Consider the following 20,025-nt stretch of genomic DNA (forward strand, 5'->3'; position numbering starts at 1 on the left):
GAAAAGTAGGCATCAATGGACCTACCCCAATTGCGCTACAGTCTATAAAAATGTACCTAGAACGTAATAATGGTGTTATGTGGAAAAAAATAACACCCCCTTGTGGCCAACAGCATTACCTTCAGTTTAATGTCACGTTACAGATAGTAGTCTATGATAAACGACCAGTCCAAGGGATATATGGTTTCATGCCACTAGCAGCACAGGCAAAGGTCACTTCAAGGCATTGCCTGCAAGCGGTATTATCTTACACTTCTAGAAATTATGTGCTTCAAACATGGTGCAAACCGTTACACATCACATTATTAATCTGTACCTTACTTCTCTACAATAAAACATGTGCCATTACAGTAATAATACATGAGGAAAAAGAGGGAACCAGGCATCACATTTCAATATCCTTAGCAAGTTAATTGAACAGTTAACATTGTGTCAAAATGTATTAACTGGCCTCCAAAACACAAGAAACTCAGCAGGCAGTAGTGGATCTGTATTTGGATCAGTGCTTAAATTACAATACATGTAAAAGGAACATTCAAAAGGACAATCAAAAATGCACATGTTCATTTAGCTTGGACAGTCAAAGGCTAGTACCAGTCAGTTCAAACACAGAATACATTCACTATCACATTTACACCCTCCCTCGGCCTCACTGACACTCTCTCTTAAACACACTCGTTTTTGTATATTTATTTCTCACTGAGTTTAAATCCAACAATCAATCTGAACACTTTGAGCCTAAGTAGAAGAAAAATAACAAAAAGAGGTCCAACAGATTAGATGTCAGTCATCAGCAACCTTGGGAAACAGCCCACTACAGACAATAGCTCTTGTCTCATCCAATCTAAATTAGTCACTGTCTCAACTGCAGCCAAGGACTAAACATACGTAACAATATCCACAACATGGCCGATCCAAAAGCCAGTAGAGTAGAACGAGGGAGTGGAACTTCAAAGAGCCCTTTTACACTGGGAGACCTTGGGTGTTTTCATTACAGCTAAGACCAAGAGCATAGGAAGCCAGGTAGCCCAAAACCTACTTATCCACTAACAAAAGCCCTCTCACACACCCCTATTCTGCCATAAGTGTATGAATGATTTGCATAAGAGGTAATACAACAGAGTACATAAAAGGCAAAGAGGCTGCTTACTTAGTTACTATGTTGGAACACCAGCCAAGTGAGTACATATGGCTTGAAGCTTCGTGAAACAAATGTTCTATGAATCAGTGTGTATAAAACTTGTATAAAATCTGTGCTTGTTAGTGTTACCAAGTTTAACTTGCTGCCAGTAGGAGACCGTTCCTTTGAGGAATAAAACATTCTATGAAAATAATGTTTACCAGCTAATTCATCACCAATAGGACAGGGGAAAACACTGGCTTAAGTCCTGAGTTTAGAAGACGACGCAGTAAGTTCCATGAAAAAGTTAATGGTTAAAAAAAAAAAAAAGCCCTTACAAAGATGAATGGCAGTGTAGCCACTAATGAGTTCCAGGGAGCTGTGTGGAAGGGGAATGTTCTCTGAAGCAGTCCTACTGGAGCCACTGAGTCCGCTCAGTGCAGTGGGATGAAGCCCATGTCAGGAGCGTCTCCCAGGATGACGGTATTGTGGGTGAAGGAGAGAGAGGGACTGGCCAGGCGGAAGGCCGGGTTGTTGGAGTGCATTGAGGGTCTCTTGCTGCTGTTCACAGGGGGACATTCCATGGACGGGGCCTGGCGCCCTGAGCACCCTGTGGGGGGATGCCCATTGGCAGAATCAGAGCAGCCCGTGGGGGGACACCCATTGGCGGACCCAGAACAGCCAGTGGGGAGAGGTCCATCAGCAGACCCTGAGCAGCTCGAGGGGGGAAGCCCAGCGGAGGAGGAGGGGGCTGGGGACCTAGACTCTGGTCTGGCTCTCAATTCCTGGCCAGGGGCAGTCTTGGGGGTGCCAGGGGGCCACAGGCCCTGGAGCTCAGAAGAGCGGATCACCCTCTCCAGAAGGTCCTTAGTTCTCTGAGTGCACTGTGTGAAGAAAGGAGGAAGGCAGAGAAGTCAAGAAAAAGGGAAAAGTGAGAAAAGGAAATGCAAGAGAAGGAAAAAAACGAAGGGATATGAAGTGAGAGACTGACAGCAATGGTATGGCAGAACATGGTTAATGAAGGGAAATGCACAGGAGCTGAAAACAAGCATTTGTTTGGAGCGGCACAGTGAGATTAACGTAAGAGCAATGACCAGGTTAGGTGCGACAGCATGGCATTGTGGAGAAAGCGTGAGTTGTTGGCGGCAATCCTGTTAGCACAGGACAGGGAGGAACAAAGACAAAAGAGACGATTAGATACAAAGCTTGGGGACGCTTCCCTTCCCTCCTGTTAGGGGAGTGAGGATATGTAGGACAGGACAAAGTGTATGGTTCCCCTTGGGTCACCGGGGTTGACAAGATAGGCTCGTTTATACCAGGGAAATGAGCTATTATTTACAACAGCAAGGAAGGCAATACTGTAGTAGTAGGGGGTAGAATGTCATTCGAGAAACATGAGTTACAGTTAGGCTACTTTAGTTTGGCTACTGTGACATTAAGTTTATCCTGTCCATTGTATTTATGCTTCTAGTGACACCATTCCTACTGAATAAATACAATCAAAAGTACAGTAAATAAGAATAGGGTGTGTTCGTCAGTACACCATCATGCCATATCCTCATTACACTGGGTTATATGATACTTCCCCCCCCAATTGCATATGGGTAAGTACCTTAAATTATCAAACTGGATAAGAGACAAACAGATGAGTGTTTAGGATTAAGGCTACTGTAATCTGACCTCACCACATCTGCTCAGCTGCCCCAGGGCATAAGAGACAATGATTGATAATAGGAACGGCCCAAGTTTGAGAATATGATGCTACAGTTGTTCTAAGCTCTGTGTTCTACATCAAGTCATCAACATGACATCCACATGCCTAGAAAGGGCTGAGAGAAAAATAGAGATTAATGAAGAGGGAGATGAAGAATAAGTTATGGCTCAAATAGTGGCAGAGTGGCATGCAGCTCCAGAGGTAAGGCACATCATGATGCCCCACAACATACCATGGCTCAATTCACAACACCTTTCCACTTGCCCTAGTGAGAGTCACTTGTTCTACTGAGTGATGAATACAATGTACTAACTGAAATTAAAACCCTAAAATTGGATGGGTGATGAGCCAGTATGCCAACAGATATTTCTCACAAATGGTGATGTAATTTCACAGTTACCTATGACAGCAGCCACACATGAACATGCAAACTGAACAGATGACAGCAAAAATAAACGTGTGGTGATGGGTTGGAGCTTGAGCCCTACTCTTACCATCGACCGTCTACATGCGGAAGTTACCCTTCAGGCTGTGCAGGACAGAGCAAAACCCTGACAATTCTCCTCCTATAGTGGGGTGGGAGGGACACATCACAAAACTGGGAGTTAAAAGTGTTACACATTGTGTCAGTTTAGTTCTCGGTATAGTTCTGGTATAAAAAGGAGAATCACTCAAATTGTAAAAAGCTACTAAGGGAAAAAGGCCTCAGGACTGCAGGATAAACTGATGGTAATATGGAGTTACTGAAAGATTAAAAACAGAAAATCATTGAATAAAACAGGTAAAGATCATTACTAAGCCAAGATGAAGGAAACTTACAGAGGCCAACCTTAAAAATACATATTTAAGATGGGAACACTTTATAATTATGCCTCTACAATGCTTCATATTATAGGATAAAAATATATAATTTAGTGGGGTGTTTTCACCCACTCTGCCCAGAGTGGGTGAAAACACACTTTGGTTATGACATTTCACTTCATTATGTAATAAAATCTATTTTACCAAGACAAATATGATTTTTCATGTTCCGAATCTTTCACTGGGGTCTTTCCCTAACATATCACTCACATTATATCTAAAAAGTCAGATTTCGTGAGCTAATGCATCTGATTAGCACTGAGCTCAGTTGACAGAGCGGTGCAGCTTTCAACAAAACTTAAGGATTTTACATTTTTGGGCCGTTGTCTTACAAGTTGTTTCCGCGGGCCGCAAATAGGTAAATTAGCATGACAAGGCTTTGAAAATAAGAGCTTGCAGTACGCACATTGCTCCATTGACATTTCACAGTCTCTTCGAAAAATAACTTTGCAGTAATATGAACAGCATGTACTAAAATATGACAGCATGTACTAAAATATGACAACTCTATGTCATGTCTCAAAATCGCCATATATTTTACCTCTATATTGTTTTATGTCCTCCGGATTTGAGAAGATGATGGTCCAATGGTAAGCCTGTCAAGTAGCCTTAATTTTTGCACAGCATCCAGCCTAGCTGACGCGGTGCTATTTTCCTGATTTGAGACTAGGGCTGTTACGGTTACCGTAATACTGCCACACCGGCGGTCATGTGTCATGACTGCAGTCAAATTCCACTTGACCGTTCAGTCACGGTAACTAGGCTTCTCCAAAACTGCGCTCTGATGCTGCTGATGGTCATTAATAGCCTACCAAACTCGCTAACGGCCAGTCGCTAACGGCCAGGTACCCAGCGATCTATTGTCCCTCTAATCACTCTGACATTAACGCAAATATAATGGAAGATCTAATCAAACACTTCATGAGAGCCCATGAGCTCATGTTGTGCAACATTTCTATAGGCTATGCAATTGCGTGAGAAAACTGAGTTTTGATGGACTCTTAAAAAGGATCCCATCAGCGTTCTATAGGCTAGGCCTACTATATTTACTTCTAAACTTTCCTAATATTAAGCACAGTGTTTTGCAACAGGAGTATAGCCTACCTGTCGGAAATGAAAATGAAACACAGGAAAAGCGTCCTCCATTTGCTATTTAAGTGCATAGATTATGTACAGTCGCAAGAAAAATATGTGAACCCTTTGGAATTACCTGGATTTCTGCATAAATTGGTCTAAAATGTGATCTGATGTACCTCTAATTCACAACATACAAACAGTGTGCTTAAACTAATAACATTTTTACTTTTATTGTCTATTGAATACATCATTTACAGTGTAGGTTGGAAAAAGTATGTGAAACCCTAGGCTTCTCCAAAAGATAATTGGAGTCATGAGTCAGCTAACCTGGAGTCTAATCAATGAGACGAGATTAGAGATGTTGGTTAGAGCTGCCCTACAATATAAAAACCTCACAAAATGTGAGTTTGCTATTCACACGAAGCATTGCCTGATGTGAACCATACCTCGAACAAAAGAGATCTCAGAAGACCTAAGATTAAGAATTGTTGACTTGCATAAAGCTGGAAAGGGTTACAAAACTCTCTAAAAACCTTGATGTTCATCAACCCACAGTAAGACAAATTGTCTATAAATGGATAAAGTACAGCACAGTTGCTACTCTAAGCTTGGTTTAAGCTTTACTAATCGTCTGAGTTTTACTAGGTTCATTTAGAACCTAACAATATGTAAAGACAAGATTAAATTAAGAATAGTCTGATAAGTGACAATATTATCACTTGTGAATGATGCCCAGCATGTGCAGTAAGGCAAGAAACAGCAACTTTTTCAAATCAGTCACACACATCATGTAGCCTAGTCCATAGGCCTACATGTTTAGATATGGTTTTTAACTTTTTAGTGACAGGGGGTAGTATTCGGAAATTCAGATGAATGACGTGCCCAAATTAAACTGCCTGCTACTCGGGCTCAGAAGGTAGGATACGCATATTATTAGTAGATTTGGATAGAAAACACTCTGACGTTTCTAAAACTGTTTGAATGATGTCTGTGAGTATAACAGAACTCATATGGCAGGCAAAAACCTGAGAAAAATCCAACCAGGAAGTTTGGAAATCTGAGGTTTGTAATTTTTCAAGTGATTCCCTATCCAGTATACAGTGTCTGTGGGGTCATTTTGCACTTCCACTAGATGTCAACAGTCTTTAGAACGTCGTTTCATGCTTCTACTGTGAATGGGGAGAGAATAAGAGGTCCTGGAGTCAGATGACTGAGAAAATTACATGAGCTCAGTGGCACGCGCTCCCGTGAGAGTTAGCTGTGTTCCTTATCTTTTTTGAAGACAAAGGAATCGTCCGGTTGGAACATTATGGAAGATTTATGATAAAAACATCCTAAAGATTGATTCTATACATCGTTTGACATGTTTCTACGAACTGTAATATAACTTTTTTGACTTTTCGTCTGAACTTAACTGCGCGAGCACAGTGCATTTGGAGTACTCTACCAAACGCGTGAACAAAAAGGAGGTATTTGGACATATATATGGACTTTATCGAAACAAATGAACATTTATTTGGGAACTGGGATTCCTGGGAGTGCATTCCGATGAAGATCAAAGGTAAGTGAATATTTATGTTATTTCGGAGTTTTGTTGACTCCACAAAATGGCGGGTTTGGTTTCGTCTCTGAGCGCTGTACTCAGATTATTGCAAAGTGTGCTTTCGCTGTAAAGTTTCTTTACATTACACGGCAATGTAAAATGGGGTTTTTGGATATAAATATGAACTTTATCGAGCAAAACATACATGTATTGTGTAACATGAAGTCGTTTAAATGGCATCTGATGAAGATCAAAGGTTAGTGATTAATTTTAGCTGTATTTTTGATTTTTTGTGACGCCTCTCCTTGCTTGGAAAATGGCTGTGTGGTTTTTCTTGTCTAGGTGCTGTCCTAACATAATCTAATGCTATGCTTTCGCCGTAAAGCCTTTTTGAAATCGGACAATGTGGTTGGATTAACGAGAAGTTTATCTTTAAAATGGTGTAAAAATAGTTAGAGAAATTTGAATTATGAGATTTTTTGTGTTTTGAATTTGGCGCCCTGCTATTTCACTGGCTGTTGAATAGTGTGTCCCGCGGGTGGGACGCTAGCGTCCCACATTTCCCAGAGAGGTTAACTAAAGTGGCCAAATAACTCCAAATGTAAACTATAGGCCTAGGACCCCTGGAACACGTTTAGAGAGCACATAGCCTACAGAGCTTAGTGAAACGTGTTCTTATAAGAGTTATGACTGGCCACTATTTGAAAGAGGATCCCAGCTTCTTGTGCTACTATATTTATTGCTCAATTATTAAAATTAAGCACACAACCTAGCGTACATAGGCGGCACGTGAGTTAAGTTTGAGGAAGCTAATTTTGACCTTTAAAAAAAAAATACACCTTTATAATAAAGCATTCCATGCATCATCGCATTTGCAAACTTATGTATGATACATTACAAATAATAGGTTGATGAGTAGATTGCGTAGCCATAACATTAAAGTAGCACTGACCCAACAAGGATAAATAGTGAATATGCACCGTGCGCACTCACCAGGGATCGCAACCAATAGTTGCATAAATAACTGTAAATTAAGCATATAGGAGGACCTGTTTCTTTGTTAACTGCTCAACACAGAATAGCCACATAAGCGCACTCCCTCGAAATATCCTTTCAATTTTATTCAGCTATGTTCAATTGTATTCATACTATAAAATAATGCCACGGAATTCTAAGGAAATCGTGTCTGCTAAATGAACTAGTGTAGCCCACAGCCATATAGCATAGCCTAAGATGAGGACAATTCAGAATACGCCATTCTGTTTTTCTGAAATAGGCTACTTTTTTTCAGACCTGTCTAAGATGGATTTATTGCGCTGGTGTAGGCTATGAATTTATTAGACTTTTTAAAATGTAGATGTTCCATGGGTCTGCATCAGTTGCTTGTAGGCTATGCATGGAAGCCAGGAGATGCTAAAAGTGTTGATTTTAATTAAAACTGGTCAATTACAGTAAAACAGGCAGTTATTTGCATGACAATCACCAGCTGACAGAATTTCATGACTGCCACAGCACTATTTCAGACAACTTTTTTTTCTCTGGACTCTACTGATTTAGTCCCGCTAATTTTGACTATCCTACAGGGTGAAAATTCGTTCAAAACGTATTGGAGTTATGACAGAGACATAAGGTTTGGACCATTGGTTATTTTACCAATTGGTCAAAAGATGAGTTTTTGATTGGACACCCCAAATATTGTTTTTGGGAGTCCAAACAATACCGCTGCTCTTAAGTGGCGCAGCGGTCTAAGGCACTGCATCTCAGTGCTAGAGGCGTCACTACAGACCCTGGTTCGATTCCAGGCTTTATCACAACCGGCCGTGATTGGGAGTCCCATAGGGAGGCGCACAATTGGCCCAGTGTCATCCGGGTTAGGATTTTGCCGGGGTAGGCCATCATTGTAAATAAGAATTTGTTCTTAACTGACTTGCTTAGTAAAATAAAGGTTAAATAAAATAAATAATCAAGACAAATTAGATGAACATGATGCAACAATACAAAATGATCTGAATTTTCAAAGACCTGCCTGTAAGTGAATACAATATGACTGGTGATAAAGTACTTAATTAAAAAAAATCTATGTAAACCCAGAGTTCACCCATGTAAACCTAAACTTTCAACCGTTTGCTGAAAGCATCTCTATTGCAAGAAATTAGCTTCTACAAACCTCAGCCATTTAATTTCCATTGTGGATATCTACACTTATAGCCTGGTACACACAGGTGCAATAAACACGAGTGTGGAAACCTTTCAACTAAACAAACTTGCAACAACAAAAAACATAGGGGTACCCCTAAGAGGTATTTCCGATTCAGGCAAATAACAATTATTTAAAAATCAGGTAAAAAAATAAATACAAAAAAAACACTAAAAGCAAGACGTAATGTTCATGGATGCAGTGTCCTATCCCTAATGTGCATTATAAGAATAGAATGTGCACCATCCTCCCTCTTATGACACAACATGTAACATACTATGGTAAGTACGTTTGGGGAAGGGGGGGGGGGGGTACGAAGGGGATATAGTGGGCTCATGCAGGACAGGCACAGAATCTCAAATGCATACTCCTCGCGTCCTCTCTCCAGAAGAAGGTGAGAGGACACGAGGAGAATACAATTGAGATTCTCCAAGGGTCAAGGTGAAGACTTTTGAGCTACAGCACATTCAGGACATGTAGCCACAAGATGGTGGCCCTACCATGTTCGTGTCATTCTTGGCCAGGAAAGGGGGCCGCCCCATGTCCACTGCAACAGCAGGTGGAATGTTTTCAGGGGGCAAAAAGCCTCTTCTGTCAATTAGACTGAAAGACATGAGAGGAAAAGAGAATGTTAGACAATTTCAATACCCAAGAGGCCATTTCTTTGATTGCAAGTTGAATCCTTGAGGTATTTATTTATTTTTATTTAACATGGCAAATCAGTTAACCTGTCTGGGCTAGGGGGCAGTATTTTCACGGCCGGATGAAAAACGTACCCAATTTAAACAGATTACTACTCTGGCCCAGAAACTAGAATATGCATATTATTAGTCGATTTGGATAGAAAACACTCTGAAGTTTCTAAAACTGTGTGAATGGTGTTTGTGAGTATAACAGAACTCATATGGCAGGCAAAAACCTGAGAAAAATCCAAGCAGGAAGTGAAGAGTCTGAGAATTGTAGTTCTTCATTTGATTCTCTAATCAAAGCTACAGTGTCTGTGGGGTGACGTTGCACTTCCTAAGGCTACCATTGGCTGTCTAAAGCCTTCAGAAAGTGGTTTGAGCATTTTCCTGTCACTGGGCAGATAATAGGAGCTCAGTTACTGAGTGGTCTGCCTGGCAACAAAGGGATGGATATGCGCGGTCCCGCGAGCGCGCCCCTCCTTTTTCTTCTTGAATGAATATGCTATTGTCCGGTTGGAATATTATCGCAATTTTACGTAAAAAATACCATAAAGATTGATTTTAAACAGCATTTGACATGCTTCCAAGTACGGTAATGGAACATTTTTACTTTTCGTCTCTCGTTCCGCACTCGCGCGTTATGCCTTTGGATAAGTGATCTGTACGCATGAACAAAACGGAGGTATTTGTACATAAATATGGATTATTTCGAACAAAAACAACATTTCTTGTGGAAGTAGCAGTCCTGGGAGTGCATTCTGACAAAGATCAGCAAAGGTAAGAGCATATTTCTAATACTAATTCTGAGTTTAGGTTGCCCCGAACTTGGCGGGTGTCTGAATAGCTCACCGTGATGGCTGAGCTATGTACTCAGAATATTTTTTTTAATTGTATTTATTTCACCTTTATTTAACCAGGTAGGCAAGTTGAGAACAAGTTCTCATTTACAATTGCGACCTGGCCAAGATAAAGCAAAGCAGTTCGACAACATAGAAAACACAGAGTTACACATGGAGTAAAACAACATACAATCAATGATACAGTAGACAAAAATAAGACTATATACAATGTGAGCAAATGATGTGAGATAAGGGAGGTAAAGGCAAAAAAGGCCATGGTGGCAAAGTAAATAAAGTATACAAGTAAAACACTGGAATGGTAGATTTATAATTTGAAGAAAGTTCAAAGTTACAATATAAATAATATGGTGCAAAGGAGCAAAATAATAACTATAAATAAATAAATACAGTAGGGGAAGAGGTAGTAGTTTGGGCTAAATTATAGATGGGCTATGTACAGGTGCAGTGATCTGGGAGCTGCTCTGATAGCTGGTGCTTAAAGCTAGTGAGGGAGATAAGTGTTTCCAGTTTCAGAGATTTTTGTAGTTCGTTCCAGTCATTGGCAGCAGAGAACTGGAAGGAGAGACGACCAAAGGAGGAGTTGGCTTTAGGGGTGACCAGAGAGATATACCTGCTGGAGCGCGTGCTACAGGTGGGTGCTGCTATGGTGACCAGTGAGCGGAGATAAGGGGGGACTTTACCTAGCTGGGTCTTGTAGATGACCTGGAGCCAATGTGTTTGGCGACGATTATGAAGCGAAGGCCAGCCAACGAGAACATACAGGTCGCAGTGGTGGGTAGTATATGGGGCTTTGGTGACAAAACGGATGGCACTGTGATAGACTGCATCCAGTTTGTTGAGTAGAGTATTGGAGGCTATTTTGTAAATGACATCGCCGAAGTCGAGGATTGGTAGGATGGTCAGTTTTACGAGGGTATGTTTGGCAGCATGAGTGAAGGATGCTTTGTTGCGAAATAGGAAGCCAATTCTAGATTTAACTTTGGATTGGAGATGATGGATGTGAGTCTGGAAGGAGAGTTTACAGTCTAACCAGACACCTAGGTATTTGTAGTTGTCCACAAATTCTAAGTCAGAACCGTCCAGAGAAGTGATGCTGGACAGGCGGGCAGGTGCAGGCAGCGATCGGTTGAAGAGCATGCATTTAGTTTTACTTGTATTTAGGAGCAGTTGGAGACCACGGAAGGAGAGTTGTATGGCATTGAAGCTGGAGGGTTGTTAACACAGTGTCCAAAGAAGGGCCAGAAGTATACAGAATGGTGTCGTCTGCGTAGAGGTGGATCAGAGATTCACCAGCAGCAAGAGCGACATCATTGATGTATACAGAGAAAAGAGTTGGCCCAAGAATTGAACCCTGTGGTACCCCCATAGAGACTGCCAGAGGTCCGGACAGCAGGCCCTCCGATTTGACACACTGAACTCTATCAGAGAAGTAGTTGGTGAACCAGGCGACGCAATCGTTTGAGAAACCAAGGCTACCGAGTCTGCCGATGAGGATGTGGTGATTAACAGAGTTAAAACCTTTGGCCAGGTCAATGAATACGGCAGCACAGTATTGTTTCTTATCGATGGCGGTTACGATGTCGTTTAGGACCTTGAGCGTGGCTGAGGTGCACCCATGACCAGCTCTGAAACCAGATTGCATAGCGGAGAGGGTGCGGTGGGATTCGAAATGGTCGGTAATCTGTTTGTTGACTTGGCTTTCGAAGACCTTAGAAAGGCAGGGTAGGATGGATATAGGTCTGTAGCAATTTGGGTCAAGAGTGTCACCTCCTTTGAAGAGGGGGATGACAGCAGCTGCTTTCCAATCTATGGGAATCTCAGACGACACGAAAGAGGTTGAACAAGCTAGTAATAGGGGTTGCAATAATTTTAGAAAGAAAGGGTCCAGATTGTCAAGCTCAGCTGATTTGTAGGGGTCCAGATTTTGCAGCTCTTTCAGAACATGAGCTGAATGGATTTGGAAGAAGGAGAAATGGGGGAGGCTTGGGCGAGTAGCTGTGGGGGGTGCAGTGCTGTTGAATGCAGTAGGGGTAGTTAGGTGGAAAGCATGGCCAGCCGAAGAAAAATGCTTATTGAAATTCTCAATTATAGTGGGCTTATCGGTGGTGACAGAGTTTCCTATCCTCAGTGCAGTGGGCAGTTGGGAGGAGGTGTTCTTATTCTCCATGGACTTTACAGTGTCCCAGAACTTTTTAGAGTTTGAGTTGCAGGAAGCAAATTTCTGTTTGAAAAAGCTAGCCTTGGTGTTTCCAACTGCCTGTGTGTATTGGTTTCTAACTTCTCTGAAAAGTTGCATATCGCGGGGGCAGTTCAATGCTAATGCAGAACGCCACAGGATATTTTTGTGTTGGTTAAGGGCAGTCAGGTCTGGGGAGAACCAAGGGCTATATCTGTTCCTGGTTCTAAATTTCTTGAAAGGGGCATGCTTATTTAAGATGGTGAGGAAGGCATTTTAAAAAATAACCAGGCATCCTCTACTGAAGGTATGAGGTCAATATCCTTCCAGGATACCAGGGCCAGGTCGATTAGAAAGGCTTGCTCGTTGAAATGTTTCAGGGAGCGTTTGACAGTGATGAGTGGAGGTCGTTTGACCGCTGAACCATTACGGGTGCAGGCAATTGAAAAATGTGCTTTCTCCGTAAAGCTATTTTAAAATCTGACACAGCGGTTGCATCCAGGGGTAGTCTATCTAGAATTCTTAAAATAATTGTTATATATTTTGTCAATGTTTACGATGAGTATTTTTGTAAATTGATGTGCACATTCACCGAAGGTTTTGGTGGGAATACATTTTCTGAACATCACGCGCCAATGTAAAATGCTGTTTTTGGATATAAATATGAACTTTATCGAACAAAACATACATGTATTGTGTAACATAATGTCCTAGGAGTGTCATCTGATGAAGATCGTCAAAGGTTAGTGCTTCATTTAGCTGTGTTTTGGGTTTTATTGACACATGTCCTTGCTTGGAAAATGGCTGTGTGATTATTTTTGTCTATGTACTCTCCTAACATAATCTAATGTTTTGCTTTCGCTGTAAAGCCTTTTTGAAATCGGACAATGTGGTTAGATTAATGAGAAGTTTATCTTTAAAATGGTGTAAAATAGTTGTATGTTTGAGAAAGTTGAATTATGACATTTTGTTGTTTTTGAATTTGCCGCCCTGATATTTCACTGGCTATGTCCCGCAGGTGGGACTTAAGAACAATTTTTTACAATGACGGCCTACCCCGGCCAAACCTGGACGACGCTGCACCGTTTCTGCGCCGCCCTATGGGCCTCCCAATCACAGGCGGATGTGATACAGCCTGGATTCAAACCAGGGACTGTAGTGACGCCTTTTGCACTGAGATGCAGTGCCTTAGACCGCTGCGCCACTCGGGAACCCAAAGTTGGGAGCCAAGTTTAACGAAGGGTGAACTGAGATACATTTCATATGAAAGTAGCAACTTTGACTGATGTGGGGGTTTAGCCATACATACTGACCTGGGGGGCATGGGCCCACACAGTGTTGCACAGCAGTTGGTAAAGATGTTGTCGTAAGTGTAGGGATTCCCAGAGTCCTCTGCACCTCTTTTACTCGACCAGGAACCTTTTATCTGCACAGGAAAGACAAAGTTAAGAAGCAGTCTGGAGACCAAGCAGGATCAAACATTCAAGTACTGTATATTTAGGTGATTAGAATGTCTAGTGCGGCCTTGGTGGTCTAGCAGGAATACTGCTTCTTCCGGCACAATGTCTACCGTGTCTGAATAGATTGAAATCTGTCCACCTGCCCTTTCACCCAACCACTCTTATCTTCAACCTCTGTCTCTCTCACCATCTGTTCAATAACATTTTAGAAACAATCCTCAAAAAAAAGTATGTGTAGTGTTCTAAAGAAAATATAAAGTCAGCAAAAAAATAAAACGTCCCTTTTTCAGGACCCTGTCTTTCAAAGATATCTGGATTGTTACGAATTAACTTCATAGATCTTCATTGTAAACGGTTTAAACACTGTTTTCCATGCTTGTTCAATGAACCATAAACAATTAATGAACATGCACCAGTGGAACGGTCGTTAAGACACTAACAGCTTACAGACGGTAGGCAATTAAGGTCACAGTTATGAAAACATAGGACACTAAAGAGGCCTTTCTACTGACTCTGAAAAACACCAAAAGATGCCCAGGGTCCCTGCTCATCTGCGTGAACGTGCCTAAAGCATGATGCAAGGAGGCATGAGGACTGCAGATGTGGCCAGGGCAATAAATTGCAATGTCCGTACTGTGAGACGCCTAAGACAGTGCTACAGGGAGAGGACGGAGAGCTGATCGTCCTCGCAGTGGTAGACCACGTGTAACAACACCTGCACAGGATAGGTACATCCAAACATCACACCTGCGGGACAGGTACAGAATGGCAACAACAACTGCCGAGTTACACCAGGAACGCACAATCCCTCCATCAGTGCTCAGACTGTCCGCAATAGCCTGAGAGAGGCTGGACTGAGGGCTTGTAGGCCTGTTGTAAGGCAGGTCCTCACCAGACATCACCGGCAACAACATCGCCTATGGGCACAAACCCACCGTCGCTGAACCAGACAGGACTGGCAAAAAGTGCTCTTCACTGATGAGTCGCGGTTTTGTCTCACCAGGGGTGATGGTCAGATTCACGTTTATCGTCAAAGGAATGAGCGTTACACCGAGGCCTGTACTCTGGAGCAGGATCGATTTGGAGGTGGAGGGTCCGTGGTCTGGGGCGGTGTGTCACAGCATCATCGGACTGAGCTTGTTGTCATTGCAGGCAATCTCAACGCTGTGCGTTACAGGGAAGACATCCTCCTCCCTCATGTGGTACCCTTCCTTCAGGCTCATCCTGACATGACCCTCCAGTATGACAATGCCGCAAGCCATACTACTTGTTCTGTGCGTGATTTCCTGCAAGATAGGAATGTCAATGTTCTGCCATGACCAGCAAAGAGCCCAGATCTCAATCCCATTGAGCACGTCTGGGACCTGTTGGATCGGAGGGTGAGGGCTAGGGCCATTCCCCCCAGAAATGTCCAGGAACTTGCAGGTGCCTTGGTGGTGGAAGAGTGAGGTGACATCTCACAGCAAGAACTGGCAAATCTTGTGCAGTCCATGAGGAGGAGATGCACTGCAGTACTTAATGCAGCTGGTGGCCACACCAGCTACTGACTGTTACTTTTGATTTTGACCCCCCCTTTGTTCAGGGACACATTCTTCCATATCTTTTAGTCACATGTCTGTGGAACTTGTTCAGTTTGTGTCTCAGTTGTTGAATCTTATGTTCATACAAATATTTACACATGATAAGTTTGCTGAAAATAAACACAGTTGACAGTGAGAGGATGTTTCTTTTTTTGCTGAGTTTATTATAGGTAGCTAATCTTCAGTTACTTGTGAAGCCTCTAATTTCTCCAATGCAGTAATGAGTTCTGTCCTGAGTAGCAACCTAGCAGTGCCAAAAGCCCTGGTCTTCCCTAGAAAACCTATGTAAATTACCATCGCCAAAACAGGCCAAACACTTTTTTAGACAGAAGTTTTGGACTTTAAAATGTGTTTAGCATGATCAAGTTCGATCCCCACTGAATTATTTTTAAGTTAGCTACAAATCGAGATATTGTATTAAATAGGGATCCATTCTGACTACTACATTTGTCGTCACACAGGACCACGTGCTAACAGACCATTCACAGGCCGGCAGGCTATGACAAGGCTCCTTGTTGACTATCAGGTAGGATGAAAACAACTACGTTGACCATGATCCTTAGCGATTTTTGGTGCCAATCAGGAATATGGGGCGCTTCAAATAGTTCTGGCCTCATACGCCATCTGGAGTTTTCTATAGGAATACGTGGATGATGTCAGCGCTATCACTATCTACTATTTTCAAGATCTATGGTTGGTACTTACATCTTCATTTGTTGTGAGGTTGAAGGCCACCAAGTATGTATGGAAACCTGAAAGCCCCAGAATAGACCAAATGGAGAAGAAGCAAATAACTAGTTCAACCACAGTGAGAGGGCTTGTCAAGGCTTCAACATATACTAGCAAGGGTTATCAACAATGACTATCAATAACAAGAGCTACATGATCATCAGAAGGCCTTATTGTGTGAATCTTAGGGAATCACAATCAGAATCACAATATTAGAGCCATGAAGGCCTAACTACTGGTTTCCCTGAACTGCAATTATACCATATTACTAACTGTTCTGGGTTTAGAAGAAATCACAAAACCCATTATTGTAAACCACATAATGAGTCTAGCCAGCCAGTGTGACAACATTAGGGTGCACACCTGCTTCTGAAGTTATGCCATCTGTCTAAAAGCCACAGGCTTACACCATTGCCAGTGTGTGAAGAATGGACTACAGGGAACTGATCCTATTAGGAATGAGTGGGCTTAGGCCAAAGTCTTAGAACCAGGAACTAAATGCTTGTCAACTTTTATCTCTGGGCTAAGAGCAAGAGCAGCAGCGTAGGCATCTATGCCACTATAGGGATTGTGATGAGATAGAGAGAATGTTTGGTGTGAAAAGGATATCTGGCAGGATTCTCCTGTAAGGCCAGAACTAAGCCATTCCCTCCTTGGGATCCTGAAAAACAGGAAGGTAAAAAGTCAGCAACCCAATACTAACACTCCACAGTCAACATTGTCACGGAACAGCAGGGAAGGAAACAACAAAGTGCATTCGTGTTTGTTTGCGAGTGAGCATACATACGTAGCGTGAGGTGTGTGACGACACAACCGAAAATGAAGGTGGTGTGGAAGGAGAGAGAGACTATGAAGCTGTAGAAGAAGCGGTAGTTGCGCTTGCCCACACAGTTCCCCACCCACGGGCAATGGTGATCGAACCGCTCTGGAGGGCAGAACATTACAAAAAATTGGGATATGGCATATTTGGACACTTTGAACAACAGTCACTACCCATACAGTCCTTACCCACACAGTTGTCACACATGCTGCAGTGTGAGGTCCGAGGAGGGCGGAACATCTTGCAGGTGAAGCAATACTTAAGCTTCACCACCTGCTGGTTAATGAGGATTTCTTTGGTGCGCGGAGGGGGGTGGTACGTGGAGGAACCTGAGGTGTCTTGGATCAGTGGAGGGTTAGAGGGAGGGATCGATTCTTTGACATCAATACAATCATGTTGTTGACATCAACAAGATCACATATGAAAGAAAATCTTAACTGAATACACATGCTGCTGAAGGATATTTATCTGTACTATGACCGCCACTGAAACAGTTGACCCCAGATATACCCCAGCTGGTCTAGCTCTCCAGCCATCACCCCAGTCTGTTACACTATATCCTAAGTCTATCTTACCTATCTGCTTCTCAATGTCTGCAGCCTCATCTGGCAGCGTCCTAGGCAGGATTCCAGGGTCTGTAAAGCTGGTCTGCAGTAGGGAGGTGACCACAAACACAAACAACACTCCACCAATCACAGGTATGCAGACGGTCAGGTGAGTCACCAGGAATGGGCAACTGCAAGAGGACAAGAGTGGATATGAGAGCTTGTCTGTCCCTGGCCTTGAGTGGTTGAGACACCCATTCTAATAGGCCTACTGTACAACTCTAAAATCTACATGAACCAGAGACAAGCTCAATTCAAATAGACAAAATAAACAAAAGCAAAAACAGAGATTTTTAGGTAGGTATGTATGGCCCTGAGCGTCACTGTTAGTTAACTAGTCAGCAACTATGAATAACTGAGGAAGCCTACTCAACGAAGTAATGTTAACTACCTAGATAGCTATGCAACTAACGTTAGATGGCTGTCTAGACTGGTAACGTCAAGTTAAACAAAAGCGAAGCAATATTATGATGAATAGCCACTTACTCGAATGCAAAGAAAAGGCCACTTGTGACAATGATAAGGCCGAGTGTCAGAGGCAGGATACCACTTTGTCTGGCCAGAATAATCCGTCCATCGCAATAAAAGCGATTTTTCCCTGGAAATACTTCCCATTTTCTCCGAGGCCTCTGCACATTATTTTCGGTATAGGGTTGCGTTGACGAGGGTGTTGAAAGTCCCCGTGGGTCAATTTGCTGGTACTCACAGTTTTTCATAATGTAAAAGGGTCCGGTGATCAAATTAAGTTAGTTAACTAGCAACAGTAGCTGTTTACGTTAGCTTACTAACGCCCGGTGGGGCTGGCTAACGTTAGTTATTTATCTAACGTTAATCGAATGTTTCTGCTAGCTACGAGATAATTAAGCGACCATGCAAGCAAACCAGTTAACGTTAGCTAACTATCACTATTCTTCTAGCAATTTATTTAGCCAAGTATCAAGCTCATTGCAGCCAAAACAGCGACCGCGTTCCCATTCATACTAACGTTAGTTAGCTAGCCATCGACACGCCACCAAAATGTAGCTAGACAGACAGCTTCTGACTGTGTCTCACACACATATGTATATAAAATCGTTCGTTGTATGCGACTGCCAGACTAGTCCTTTGCTTCACAATTAACGACAAGCTTATATTATTTTCTTGCTAGATAAATGCTCAACAAGCGATGTGGCCATCTTTGCCTTCCGCCAAAAAAACGCAATGGTGTGCAACTGCAGCCAGCATTTCGAGGCGTTCCTGCATCTGCCTGCCGAACACATACCCTCACGGTCGTTAATAACATAACTGCAGGAAACCAGTACCCGAAATACCAACGTGTTCTCATCCTCGGCGTCCTAACCTAACGTATGGAGATAGTTCCTTTAATTAAAACTTCTTAGGGATAGCCCCCCTTTTTTCAATTTTCGCCTAAAATGACATACCAAATCTAACTTCATGAAGCAAGGATATGCATATTCTTGGTACCATTTGAAAGGAAACACTTTGAAGCTTGTGGAATGTAGGAGAATATAACACGATAGATCTGGTAGAAGAAAATACAAAGAAAAAAACAACTGGTTTTTTTCTACCACCATCTTTGAAATGCAAGAGAAAGGACCCAGTTCAAGCCAGCCCTCTGGTAATTCCGATGGTGTCCACAAGATGGAAGCAGTGTATGTACAAAGTTTCAGACGGATAACTTGAAGTATGAGCATTCTCCATGACATTTAGGGTGAAGTCACCCAGCTACATATGGGCAAATCGTGGAGACAGTTGCATTCATATTACATTTTTCTGCAAGACTATCATCACATATGTATACTTTGATTTAGCTTTTCCAGTATTAGTAGCCAGTATTAGTAGCCATATTATAAGTTCAACATTTGCAAAACAACCAGTTTTCATAACTTCATAACTCTGAATATTCTTAGAATTTTTGTCCAAAAGGAAAAGGTATGCTGTCGCAAACGGTTAGCACCTACATTTTGCGACAGACACAGGGTTTCCGGATACTCCCATAAAGCCCAGCTCTTTGGCTATCTAGCTAGCTTTGTTTGACCCCGATTGGTGCTTATTTGACAAAGTTAATTGTCGTGCCATGAAGGCGTCGCTCTCTGACCAAATATGGTGTCCTATAGAATATACTACACCCCTAATGATATAGTGAAGTCTTGTTATGTTCTAGTATCTCTGAGGAATACATACGAACGTAATTTGACTCGTTGAAACAATGTTTAGGGTGACATTTTCACAGATTCCTTTCTAGGCAAATTGAACGAGTGGAAATACAAAATCGAGCTCAGTTTCTAAGTGGACTGCCTGGCAACAAAGGGATTGGATATGTGCAGTCACACGAGCGCGCCGTTCCTTCTTTTTCTTCTTGAATGAATATGCTATTGTCCGGTTGGAATATTATCGCAATTTTACGTTAGAAATACCATAAAGATTGATTTTAAACAGCGTTTGACATGCTTCTAAGTACGGTAATGGAACATTTTTGACTTTTCGTCTCTGGTTCCGAGCTCGCGCGTTATGCCTTTGGATAAGTGGATATAAATATGAACTTTATCGAACAAAACATACATGTATTGTGTAACATAATGTCCTAGGAGTGTCAT

General features: G+C 42.2%; 1 protein-coding gene across 2 annotated transcripts in view; it reads right to left on the reverse strand.

Annotated features, from left to right (window-relative positions):
* zdhhc18a (zDHHC palmitoyltransferase 18a) overlaps positions 1-18,888 on the reverse strand; it is a 19,150-nt gene extending 262 nt beyond the window's left edge. Inside the window, exons 1-10 of one of the 2 annotated variants that reach the window (XM_014169766.2) lie at positions 17,915-18,884; positions 17,399-17,559; positions 17,012-17,161; positions 16,791-16,928; positions 16,613-16,664; positions 15,980-16,082; positions 13,548-13,660; positions 9,013-9,115; positions 3,329-3,400; positions 1,736-2,004 (exon numbers count right to left, since the gene is read on the reverse strand). In XM_014169766.2, the coding sequence (XP_014025241.1) occupies positions 3,359-3,400; positions 9,013-9,115; positions 13,548-13,660; positions 15,980-16,082; positions 16,613-16,664; positions 16,791-16,928; positions 17,012-17,161; positions 17,399-17,559; positions 17,915-18,144 (1,092 nt within the window). In that variant the 5' untranslated portion in view covers positions 18,145-18,884 and the 3' untranslated portion in view covers positions 1,736-2,004; positions 3,329-3,358. Of the gene's footprint in view, positions 2,005-3,328; positions 3,401-9,012; positions 9,116-13,547; positions 13,661-15,979; positions 16,083-16,612; positions 16,665-16,790; positions 16,929-17,011; positions 17,162-17,398; positions 17,560-17,914 lie in introns of both variants that reach the window. The other variant, XM_014169758.2, reaches the window with a different exon arrangement.
* Positions 18,889-20,025: the final 1,137 nt, after the last annotated feature.

The sequence above is a fragment of the Salmo salar genome, chromosome ssa02, assembly GCF_905237065.1.
Source record: "Salmo salar chromosome ssa02, Ssal_v3.1, whole genome shotgun sequence".
Lineage (NCBI taxonomy): Eukaryota > Metazoa > Chordata > Actinopteri > Salmoniformes > Salmonidae > Salmo > Salmo salar.